We start from the raw sequence: 12,475 nt of genomic DNA, 5'->3' as shown, positions 1-12,475 counted from the left end.
CTTTCCTCTTTCTTTTCATCCTCCTTAATATCATACAGGTTTATGTCCAAACCTGGAATGGACAGAATCTTTCCATGACTATCGTACGAGATGAGTATCCAGCCAATCCCATGGTTCTTCGAGGTATTAATCAGAGAGCTGTCTTTCAACAATACCAGCCAGTAGTGATGCTCCAAAAGGGCTACACAATACATTGGAATGGAAAAGCTCCAAACGTCACCTATCTTTATCTCATTAACTTCAACAAGTATGTTTACTTTCTGTCATGTCATTGATCCATAAGGCAGTACTGAACTATGTCCTGCAGAATTGGCATACGTGAGAGTTTGCAACCGTCAGTAAGACTGGATCTTGGCTTGTGGGTTGTGTGTTTTGTTGGTTGGGTTTTTTTTTGTAATTGCAAACACTAAAGTGTGAAAAGCAAGAGACTAAGCAATAGACCTGCACCTGAAGTTAAACTTTTCTCCAGTACGATGTTTTTAAAGAAAATCCTTTGGAGAAGAAAGTGTGCAAATAATGAAGTTGAGCAAAATTGGAGTTGAATAGTTTAGCATACTTGATTTTCTTGTCATATAAGCTTATTACCTGTCTGAAGTATAAAATCAAATACATCCTGAAAGTATCAAAGTTACTATAACATTTAATGAAACACTTAGTATAGAGAGGGGAAGGAAGATCTGGTTGAGGGTTTGCGAGTTTTTTGTGTTCCTGTTACTTGGTTTTTGGGTGATCCGTTTGCTGCATTTTGTCATCTAAACTGTTCCTATTGTGAATCATACATTGTATTTTGTTTTCAGGAATGACTGGATTCGTGTTGGTCTTTGTTATCAACCAAATACAGATTTTTCTATAGTGTTGGAAACCTTTCAAAGGCGGTCATCTGCTCTGTCAAACAAGGTAGAGCGCTACATGCCTGTATCGTCAATGATGGAGCTTGAAAAGAATCGATCAGACAAGAAGTATTACTTTGACAACAATACTGGGTAACTTTTTGTAACTTGACCCTATCAGAAGATGTTTAACCTTAAAATGTCTGCTTTGATAGTGTTAAAAGCAACTGATTGAGACACCTGCATAAGAGGAAAGCTGTTGCAAAGGAACCAAAAACCTATTTGATAGAATACTTTATGTGACTTTGAATCTCCAAAATATAGTGGTAGTCACTGAAATACTTTTCCAGGAGCACCACAGTTGCTGCAGATACTTCCTACCCCATGCCTGGGGAAAATGTGGTATCTGGCATGTTGCAGTGTCTTTCAGGAAGTAACTTCTAAGTTTTCAAAGAAAACTTGTGCTGCCCCATTAAACTGAAAATTCTAGAAGTTTCCAAGAAGTTTTCTGGTCCAAGAACACTTTAAGAATGTGTTTCTGAAAATCCTAATCTGTTTTCAGCCTTCTTGAAAACACTTAAAAGTGCTAGTCTCTCTTGCAAAAGTACTTCTGACAGAGGCCACTGAGATCCTTCTGAGAAGTTTAAGATATGGTCAACTTAGAGTAAAATAAGTCCTGCATGTATCACTTCTGTTTTGCAGATGTTGATTTTTAATTTATAATTTGTTCTGTTATTTATAATTTGTTCCCTTATCTACTACTTTGTCTGTAGTAAATATGAAGAATAATGTAGCTTTTGAAAAGACATTTACGTATCTTTTGTGTAAGAGTTATCACTCAGATGTGTAATAGACTTACCAGTCTCTATGTACTGTGAATATTAATGACCACTTCCCCCTAAATTGCATTTCCAGGCATTTGCAACAGTACAATTACATTGTCCAGTGCTGGTGGGTGAAGCAGAATATACAAACGGTTACTGCTGGGTATCTGCAAAGATCTATGATCAAAGAAAACATTTATGCACTGCAGTTTGTTTTTTGTTTCCTGCAAGTCACTGATTTGAGAAGTGGTAGTTCTTTTCAAAGCGTATGCATTCATAATGATGTCTCCTTTAATTGTTGGGAATTTCAGATATGTCAGTAGAGACTTCCTAACTCTAGTAAATTGTAAATATTTTGAAAAAGCTTGAACAATGGTGCAGAAGTAAATACTGTAGTTTCTCTGCTAGTGAAAATCATGAAATATAGCTCTTAAACCTTAACATAAATACCTATCTTTCCAGCAATTGATCTAGATTCTTTTTCCCCCTTTTGTGTAGATTACTGTTTTTATTTCTTCAAGCCAAATATAATAGGGAAGGTCACAGTTATTGCTCATCTCAGGGATGTGAAAGGATCAAGATTGTGACCAAAGATTCAGCAAAAGGGATCAGTAACTGCATGGCAAAAGCTTACCCAAAGTACTACCAAGGACCAACCGTCATAAAGCAGATGCCAGTAAAAACTACTGTACCATGTACAAAGTGTGGCACAACTCAGGTAAAATAAGCAAAAACTTTCATGAACTGTATAGGTGGTGTTGATGTCTACTTGCTTTAAGGCAGAATTTTAGTCTTTCAGCACAGAATACTGTGCTTACCAGTTTGCGATAGTCACATTGTTAATCTCCTGTATGCTAGAAGGCGGGGAGTCCCTTGTAGCACAAAGTTTTTGGTTTTTGAAAAATACTGCTTCACCTCTCACTGAGTGCTATGGAGAAGGGACATAAGTAAACCTGATGTCTTGTACTAAAGTATTGTCTGTACTCCATAGCTTTGCTGTGGTGATCTATATGCTATTGGCCAACCTTCTCTCTTCTTTTTTAGATCTGCTTATTAGCATGAACTTGAAATTGCATTATCTGTTTCAGCTGAGAAAAATACAGAAAGTAAAGAATAAAATGGGTTACACTACACATCATGATATTTATTATCATTGCTAGTACCATAAATAATCATAGAATCACAGAATGGTTTAGGTTGGAAAGGACCTTGAAGACCATCGAGTTCCAACCCCCCTGCCATAGGCAGGGACACCTCCCACTAGACCAGGTTGCACAAGGCCACATCCAGTCTGGCCCCCAGGGATGGGGCCTCAACAACCTCTCTGGGCAACCTGTTCCAGTGCCTTACCACCCTCAAAGTGAAAACCTTCTTCCTAATGTTTAATCTAAATCTGCCCTCTTCCAGTTTAAAGCCATTCCCCCTCATCCTATCGCTACATGCCCTAGTAAAAAGTCCTTCCCCAACTCTCCTGTAGGCCTCCTTTAGGTACTGGAAGGCTGCAATAAGATCTCCCTGGAGCCTTCTCTTCTCCAGGCTGAACAGCCCCAACTCTTTCAGCCTCTCCTCATGGGAGAGGTGCTCCAGCCCTCGGATCATCCTCATGGCTCTCCTCTGGACATGCTCCAGCAGGTCCATGTCCTTCTTGTGTTGGGGATTCCAGAGCTGGATGCAGTACTCCAGGAGGGGTCTCACGAGAGTGGAGTAGAGGGGCAGAATCACCTCCTTTGGCCTGCTGGCCATGCTTCTTTTGATGCAGCCCAGGATACAGTTGGGCTTCTGGGCTGCGATCACACATTGCTGGCTCATGTTGAGCTTCTCATCAATCAGCACCCGCAGGTCCTTCTCCTCAGGGCTGCTCTCCAGCCATTCCCCGCCGAGCCTGTATTTGTGCTTGGGATTGCCCTGACCCAGATATAAGACCTTGCACTTGGCCTTGTTGAACTGCATGAGGTTGGCTTGGGCCCACGTCTCCAGCCTGTCCGGGTCCCTCCAGATGACATCCCTCCTCTCCAGCATGTCTACCTTGCCAAACAGCTTGGTGTCATTGGAAAACTTGCTGAGGGTGCACTCGACCCCACTGTGCATGTCGCTGACAAAGATGTTGAACAGTACAAGTCCCAGTACCGACCCCTGAGGAATGGCACTCGTCACTGCTCTCCACTTGGACATTGAGCCATTGACCACAACTCTTTGAGTGCGACCGTCCAGCCAGTTCTTTATCCACCGAGTGGTCCATTTGTCGAATCCATGTCTCTTCAATTTAGAGACCAGGATATTGTGTGGGACAGTGTCATATATGTCAAATAATGCCACTGGTGTGTTTGCTTTGGAGCATGGGGGGTCTGTTGCAAATTTTCTGGCATGATAACATGTTGAAGACATATGGATAAGCATACTTAATGTGTTTCATTTGATGTGCAGATGGTATTCACCAGCGATCCTCACAAAAACTACCTCCTTGTGCAGATTTATTCATCTGGTAAAAAAGAATTAAGCAGAGGTCAACAAGCATTTATTTCTGTAAGTATTCTTTATGGCTTTTTATCTTTCTTTTTAGCAGTTTGTATTGCAACTGTTGTACAGCTCTACATAACGCTGACTGCACTTTTCTTCACTTGAATGAAAAGGATTGATTCATAGTTCAAAAAACAAACATTCAAAAAGCTGATGTTTTAACCTCAGAAAATGAGGCCACAACACTCCTTTTTGTATTTAAATCCTTTCCTACTGGAGGGGAAATTGTACCAGTAAGGGAGAGTTTAAAATCTTCAGATTCATGTTGAAATCTGGATGGATATACGTTTATTGATGGCTGCTTTTGTGGGGGAACAAAAAACCAACCACAAAACCAAAAAGAATCCCCAACCAACCTGTCAGTTAAATCCATGTTGTTGAAATTGTTTTTGTGGTGTCAGGTTGGTGAGTTCATGGGATGTTATTCAACCCATTAAGCTTTGCTGAACTTCAAAATGGCATTTACGAAAGAATCCATAGCAATTTCTGTATTTGTTCTGATGCAGTCCTGATAAGCCTAGAGATGTGATACTGTATAAAAAGTGTACTTGGACTTTTCTGTTTGGATGCTGAAGGCAACTTGCACGTGATGCTGAAGTAGCATTTGCAAACGTCCTCATGCCACAAAGCTTAACGTCTGTACGTGGCTTACATTCTGCAATGTCAGTGCGTTAACTTGGTTGAAATAGTAAAACTCTGGAGTTATCTAGACAGACAAATGGCATGTGAGCAGTGTAACCTTAGCAGACTTCTATAGGAAGGTGTGTGCTATATCCAAAGCAGTAAGAGCACTCTGTAGAAAGAAACTGGGCTGGAACTGGGCTGCTGCAGAAGCAGATTAACTGTACTATTGCCAAGAAGTCCATCTGAATTTTAGCTTCCTGAAGTAGGAGCAATGATTGAGGCAGGTAGTAAGTCACCTGAAACGTAGAAGCACTGAAGGCTTCCATGCAATTTCAGAAGTCCCGCTGAAAGCCTTCCTTCAAGGAGGAAAATGAAGAAATGCTAGGGAAAAGCAAGTACTTGTAATGAAATTAGTATACCACTGTGTCTAAACTAGATGAAGGTTAGCACCAAGTGCAGTAGAATCGCTGTTGAATTTGTATTAACTTCAAGAAAGAAAAAAAAGTTCTCTATTTCTCCTTCCATTCAGGTCAATGACACTATGTTTTCCTTCAAGGATAATGGTATACTTATTGTTGTAGTTGATGCCTGCATTGGCACGGTGTCGGGAAACAAATTATTTTCTGGAGTAGACATTAAGCATGTAGGTGGATATTTAAAATCTGGAATTCCACAAAGGTACGTGTAATGACCATTTATTTCCAGTATGTCCTGTAAACTGTAGCTCTGCTCTACTCTCTAACAAGGATTTGAACAACGATGTCTATGCAGGAGCACTGAAAGTGAGCAAAAAGTGTATAAGTTGAGGGGAAAGGAGACACACGGGAGCATTTTCACAGACAATTTAGCCTTATTTGACAAGACAAAGCAACTCAAATTTCGAACGCTTAGAATTTTCCAGTGTTGCCTGTCTTTCACCTCAAAGAATTATTTTTTGTTTTTAACTAAAAGTCACGTGATAACACTTCTTAGCTTAAAACAAGAATACCTTTTTCTTCAATAAGGTTGCTGAAGGACATTGATAAGAACTATATGACAATATATCATACAGTTCTTTTCCTGTCTAGGGAGAAAAATGCTTATTGTTAAAGAAAGATAAAAAAGTTAGTGTCAGAAAAATCAGCATTCTAATTTTGGATAAATATCTAAACTTGATTTTTGGATACAACATATTAAACTATATTTAAATAACACTTTCCGGTGATTTTGGAGTTAAATTTAAAAGTCAGTTTAAACAAACAAAAATAAAAATCTAGATGGGTGATTTTCTAGGTAGTGCTTTCAGAGAGGGTTGACTGTTTCCATGTCATAAAATGACGTGGTGTCGTGGTTTACGCATGAGTACTCTTAGCAAGTGGACTATGGGGCCAGCTAGCTGTAAAACCATGTAGCCGACTATTAAGAAAATTTTGTGTTTATTACACCTGCTGTCTGTGCACCGTTTCTGCTTCAGGTCTATCGTTCTACTGAGCACAAGAGGTGATGTAGCAATTCCTAATAATTTATCAGAAGCCTTAATGTCCCTGGGGACAGCCAAACCGCCTTATCTTCAGAGCAACGGTTGGTGGAAATCTTGCACATTTCTGTGACACCGCCTTGGTCTTGTGTGTTTGTGTTGGCGTGATGGGTTTCTCACGGGGTGTGTGAAGAGGATGCAGCTGGTGGAGGATAGTTGCCAGTTTGCACTGGTGTGGGCTGCTGTGTTTCAGCCCTTGTGGAGGGGGGTGTGGGGTCTGGGTGGGCATCCCTTCAGCAGATGGGGCAGAAAACCCTTTCCGTTGCCCGGAAGGGCATTGTCTGAAGCTTGTTGCAAGCAGAGAAGTGACCAGCAGTTCTTTGTGCCTGTGGATTACAGAAAAACAACCCCGGGCTTTTTTCCCCAAGCCTGTGTTTTGTGCCTCGCCCAATGAATCTATTTTTAGACAATCTCCTGTGCCAGGCTAGTATTTCCTGTTCTAACAAAAATTGAAGACGGAGATGAGAAGCTGTTGGTATTTTGAGGGATGATCACTTTATAGGCCACACGGGGTAGCTCATGGCCGTTCAGGGTGCACCTCCTGCATGAGAAAGCAGGTTTTATAACTCTCCCGATAGCTGCGTTTTCAGATTAAGATTTCAGAGCATTTAATACTGAATATTGCAGAAGGAAATTGCAAATCAGTATCTCCTCCTTGTGAGGTGCACGTGAAGCTGGCAGTAGATTAATGTCCTGAATAATCCGGGGGAAGGATTTCAGAGGAGCGTGCCACTCCCTTCCCAGAGGGTCCTGTGTTGTGCTTGGATGGGTTTGTCTGGTTCCGTAACACTGAGCTGTTTTTGTCACAGGAAGCTTGGCCTTTCTGGGCTTCAGAGGCAACTTTAAGCCATCCTGGATTAAGCTGTTTACCAGTCCTGCTGGGCATGGGCTTGTTCAGATAGAAAAGTATATCCCTTTACAACTGGAAGACTATGGCTGTGCCAGAGCAATCAAAAACCGACGGAAAGACCTCGAGCTTCTGAAGAAGGCTACACGATATCATTAAAGACTAAGATGTACATAAAAGCTGGGGGAAAAAATGTGAACTAACTTATTTTTTAATTTATGGCATTTTAAACTATATTGTTATCCAAGTAAATCATGTTATTGTCTGACAGATGTTTGCCAGCATTGACTGCTTGAATGCCAATCTGTGCACCTTCTAGTTGTACAAAATATTAAAGAATTTATTAGTATTTGTATAAACAGGTTTCAGAGATTTTTCAGATGTTTGTATTTACTGTAAACAAGTTCCTTCTGTTTAATACTCCTTTTGTATGTAAGAGGGTGTTCATAAAAGCCTTAAATTTTTTGATAACAGGTGTTGGAGTGCATCTTGGATTACTTGAAAGACTAACATTGAAGTCTCCATAAACAGCTTGAATTGGTCGTTATAACTTATGCATTTTTGCTCAGCTGTTTAAATGTTTTCCTGAGGGTTTATTTAGCAGTCAGCTCAGTTACATTCTCAATCTGCTTTCCAAGGTGTTAAAAGCCGATTTCCCTTACGTATGCAGCTGACTCAAGGGGGTTTAACTGCAGTAATTTTTTTGCTTTGCTGTATGAAAGAGGGAGAGGGGGGGATGCAAAGATCCAGCCTGGGGCTGGGTGAGGATTATGTACTGTGCAACTGAGTTTAACACGGCTATGTGTACTGGAATGGCATACAGAGCAGAAAATGACTACCGTTCTTTGGGGTCACTGTTTACTATTCACTCCTAAATATACAGGTGCCTGTAAGAGTTACTTCAGTAATCAGCCTGGGTGTTAAGGCTGCAGTCTTGTGTGCAGCTTGACTTCAGCTTCTTCTTTTAAAGCTTTTAGCCAGAAGGGCAAAACTGAGGCTGTTAGTTTCATAACAAATTGAAAATAAGCTTCTACTCTTGCAGGGATTTTTTTTTTTTTTCTTTCCTTTAAGGCTATCGCAGCTCTAACTTTTAAGTGAATGGAAAGTGCTCTCAGTTCGTTCGGTCGTGTTGTATCTTTTGCCTTAACTTCGGTTCCTTTAATATACTCATGTTGCTAATTCCTATTGATTTTATATTAGGTCCGTTTGATTTCTTTTGGTTTTCTTTCAACTATTTGACCTTTCTGCAGATAGTGTGAAAATTATTTAGAACTGAGGCACAGCTGCCCTTTTTCAGGATCCTGGTCTTTGGAATCAAATTTCAGAGACTGTAAAAATGCATTTCATAATAGGGAACAATAGGTGCCATAGAGCTGAAATGTAACCATAGTTCCAATAAAACTGACATAGTTCCTTCTTGTATATGTTCTCATTCATTCTAGTTGGTATAATGTATCTACCATTCACAGATGCTTTGTGCTTTGAATTTAAAATGGAGTGGTTGTTGGAAGTGAACTATATGCCTGTCTTCTCCAAAGAAGTTGAAAAACTGTGGGGATTTTTTTTTTTTGTGCTTTAAAGGAGAGGAGGCACAGTAGCAGACCTATTATTCTGTTCAATTAAAATACGCTACCTCAGTGCTACGGTTAAACTGCCTGGTCTGGTATCGTTTCCTAAGTGAGAGGGGAGGAGAAAGGAGCACAACACAAGAGACAAAGTTAACAAATAGACAACTGTTGTTATTTTTATGTAAAATCAAGCCAAATGGATGATTGTGTATTTTGCAGTTGTTTTGATGCACAGTTCTCTTATGATGTTGGGGGGAAAAAAAAAGGGCGTTTTGTTAGGGGGAGGTATGGTAAATCTTTAAAACTAGCTATAATGTTTGGTGTTACTAATGCAGGGCAATGTGATTTAAATGCTCTGAGTGCAGTAGTGATAGTGTTTGGGGATTAAAATGGTTTTAAGACTTCCACTGTTCTGTGGGTCATGCTCACCAGAGAAATACTGATGAGGTAGTGACTGTCAGGCTGTGAAGTTGGCCATTATTTATGAGATTCTGCTGTTCTAAGCCATCTTGTAAAAATTGTACTTGGAAGTGTCAAGGGTATTCTGATGTAGGGCTTACTGATGGATAATTGGACTTGAAGTTGAAGTGTTGTCTTTTGTGTAAATTTAAACACTTGATAAATAGCTTAAATAAATTTTTACACCTGACAAGGCAATAAAATCTTGTCTCTTCTGTTTTTGTATCAAATAATTTTGTAATATGTGTTGTGTGAATACTATAAACTGTTTTATTTCATACACTAGTACACCTGTGAATTTTATGGAATGTATCCTATTCTTCATTCAGAGGCAAGTTGGGAAGACTGGGAAAGGAGACACTAATGGTGACTGAAGTTATGGATCTGTCTCCAGAGTCTGTCATCTTAAAGTCTGTTTGAGCTGCTAACTTAAGTGTAGAGTCATTTCAGCTTGGTGGGAGCCAGTGCAGTGTTGTTATCTACTCGGGGGCATCTTATCCCTGTCTATAACTACCTGGTGTTGGGGAAGTAAAGGATCATAGAGTCGTCTAGGTTGGAAGGGACCTTTAAGATCGTCAAGTCCAGACATTAACTTAACGCTGCCAAACCACTACTAAACCATGTCCCTAAGCACCACATCTACCCGTCTTTTAAATACCTCCAGGGATGGTGACTGAACCACTTTCTTGGGCAGCCTGTTCCAATGCATGACAATCCTTTCGGTGAAGAAATTTTTTCTAATATCCAATCTAAACCCACACTGGTGCAACTTGAGGCCATTTCCTTTTGTTCTGTTACTTGGGAGAAGAGTGGTCAAGCACTGGAACTAATTGCCAGAGAGGCTGCAGAGGCTTCATCTGTGGAGAAGCGGCTGTAGCTGAACCTGCTTTGAGACATGCAGTGTCCTGGGCCATCTCCAGAGGTGGCTGCCAGCCCAGGTGCTGCCGTGATTGCGTGCAGTTAAAATTACCAATGTACCTAGCCTGTCTTCTCCAAGCGCAACAGCTGCCCCAGCCTGCATGGGCTGAGCCACACACTTCACCTCATGCCCAAAACTCAGTGAGATCTTAAAAATGAGGCATCTCTGCCCCAAACCCTGTCAAAAAGGCATTGTAATTTCCCCTTCGTGGTCAGGCTTTGTATACGAATAGATTGATTTCCCTTCCTTACTCAAATGGTGTCATTCTGTAGTAAAGAAATTAAAACTTAACTGGGCTAGAGAAAGGAAGGTGAGTTTAAAGCTCTAATGTAATGTGTTAGAGCTTTTTAAGGCACATCTGGGCTCATGTTGTTCCTCCACAGGTTGTTTTTGCATTTTATTTTGTAAGAAACAAAATAAGAATAAACAAACAACTTGGAGCAGGGATCAGATTAAGTGTACCATTAATAAAGCACTCTGTCTGGCCAAAGGCAGCACTGAGAATCCACTATATGAGGGGCTGGAGATCCATCCCTGAAGAGCTGGGATAACAGTAAGGACGTGCTTTAGGAAAAGAAAGACATAATTCTGTGTTTTGTGGGACTGCAGTGGCAGCTGAGGCCCCAGATAACTTCTGACCCAGGACATGAAAATAAGTTTTCCTGCTTGGGGCAAGTCCTGTGATTTCCTTTGCTTCCTCTCAACTCCTTTTCACGTTACATAGGAAGGATGTACATCTGAGGACAGTCACCCAGCTCTGACTGAAAAGCCCAGTCTGCTGGTTTTGATGATAGCTGTATCATATGTTGCAGTGGTCAATGAAGGTCAAAAGAGTATGTGTGGGCTATCTTTGTTTAAGGTGATCCTGGTGGCATCCTGCTGTCCAAACATCTATGAAGTGAAAAGAAAAGCAGTAAGGTCTGAACTTCAAAATTGCATTTACGTGAGCTTTTGCCAGTAATTACTTCTCCACCTCTTCTGGTCATACTTGTCCTAGCACTTATGGGAAGGTTCTGCCTTCTCCTGGAGTTCACGAGCATATTTTTCTTTCCTAATGCCTTCTTGTTTTCCTGTGTCTTGTAATAGTTAAAATTTGGAAATTATACTCAGTATTAAAGTATGTAAGGCTACCTTTGGCTTGAGAGAATTTATTAGCTTTTTAATTATATGGCCTAGGAGTACTGCAATTTTGCATACTAAACTGTATTAACAATTGCAACTTGCTAAAAAATAGAAAAGGCTTGTCTGGCCATTGATTTGCATGACGGGGAATGATGGAACTGGCAAGTCATAGAAGTCTATTTCTCCTTTTTCATGTGATGAAACTCTGAAAAATAAATAGGTTTTGGATACAATAGGAAAGTTTGGGGAGAGAGCAATCTGGCGATGTCCTGAGATCAGCCTAGCTTTTTCTGATACGTCATCTTGTGCCTGCTCGTGTGTCCTTGCCTTAACCCATACTGAAAAAATGTAGAGACTTGTGCTTTTCTTGAAAGGTTTGTCATTGTCATGTTTGGCATACTAGTGAGAAATTAGCTTGGTCAGATCACAGAGAAATTTCAAAGTAATCATTCTGTATAAACTTTGTCCTTAAAGGCCAACTTTTTTCACTTTTCTGATTTCTATTGTATTTGAAAGTACAAAGCAGACTTAATTGCCATGCCTGGGAGGCAAATTCTTTGTTTCATCTTTGTCCAAGTGGAATGGGGTGACAGCTGAAAATCCTGATTTATAGCTTTTTTCAGAGGAAATGTTCTTAGAACATGCAATGGCCTGTCTTTATATGTAATTTATTTGAAACAGAATATAAAGTGATTCTTGTGTGTGTGCAAGTTTATAAGTAATAATTCTGTAATAGAACTGCTATAAACAGTTAGAAAGACAACTGTCTCTTTCCAGTTTAGCATTTCCAGTGACATATTCAACAGATACACTAGGATCAGTTCAGGGTGTGTTTTGTGTAATTGGTAGCTTTTAGGGATGGATCTCAGATGATGACGTGTCGTCTTTTTAATATCTGTGAGGTTCTTCAGCAGAAGATATTTTACTCCATCTGCAGGGTGTGAACTATGATCTAATAGTTTTCTTCCATCTCCGGTGCAGATGACTGGTGCGTGTTCTCAGTAATAGCAGACAACATGACAGTTATCTGTGGTCTCATGTTATTTCTCGTTCAGAGAAATGATTCTATGATGAGCGTCACTCAGTAGTACACATTGCACATTTCTGCTTTTTAGTAGTATTTCTAACAGTACAATATAAATTGCCATATTGCAGCATGTTCTCGGTTAAATTTTTCTTTTTAATATTCCTATAGTGGTATCATATTTTTCTGTCCTTCACAACAGTGAAATGCAAAGTGCCTGCAAAA

The 12,475-nt window shown here is 40.1% G+C and overlaps 1 protein-coding gene across 1 annotated transcript in view; it reads left to right on the top strand.

Moving 5' to 3' along the window:
- Positions 1 to 7,317, top strand: part of CEMIP2 (cell migration inducing hyaluronidase 2) — a gene marked incomplete at both ends in the record, with an annotated part of 37,402 nt that extends 30,085 nt beyond the window's left edge. The window contains 7 exons of the mRNA XM_082497405.1: positions 39 to 247; positions 798 to 983; positions 2,153 to 2,372; positions 4,079 to 4,177; positions 5,325 to 5,473; positions 6,249 to 6,359; positions 7,125 to 7,317. Of these exons, the coding sequence (XP_082353531.1) occupies positions 39 to 247; positions 798 to 983; positions 2,153 to 2,372; positions 4,079 to 4,177; positions 5,325 to 5,473; positions 6,249 to 6,359; positions 7,125 to 7,317 (1,167 nt within the window). The remainder of the gene's footprint in view (positions 1 to 38; positions 248 to 797; positions 984 to 2,152; positions 2,373 to 4,078; positions 4,178 to 5,324; positions 5,474 to 6,248; positions 6,360 to 7,124) is intronic.
- Positions 7,318 to 12,475: the final 5,158 nt, after the last annotated feature.

This window comes from Vanellus vanellus, assembly GCF_965231255.1.
Source record: "Vanellus vanellus genome assembly, chromosome: Z".
NCBI lineage: Eukaryota > Metazoa > Chordata > Aves > Charadriiformes > Charadriidae > Vanellus > Vanellus vanellus.
Note: the sequence above shows the minus strand (reverse complement) of the source record. Positions and strands in the feature narration are given on the sequence as shown.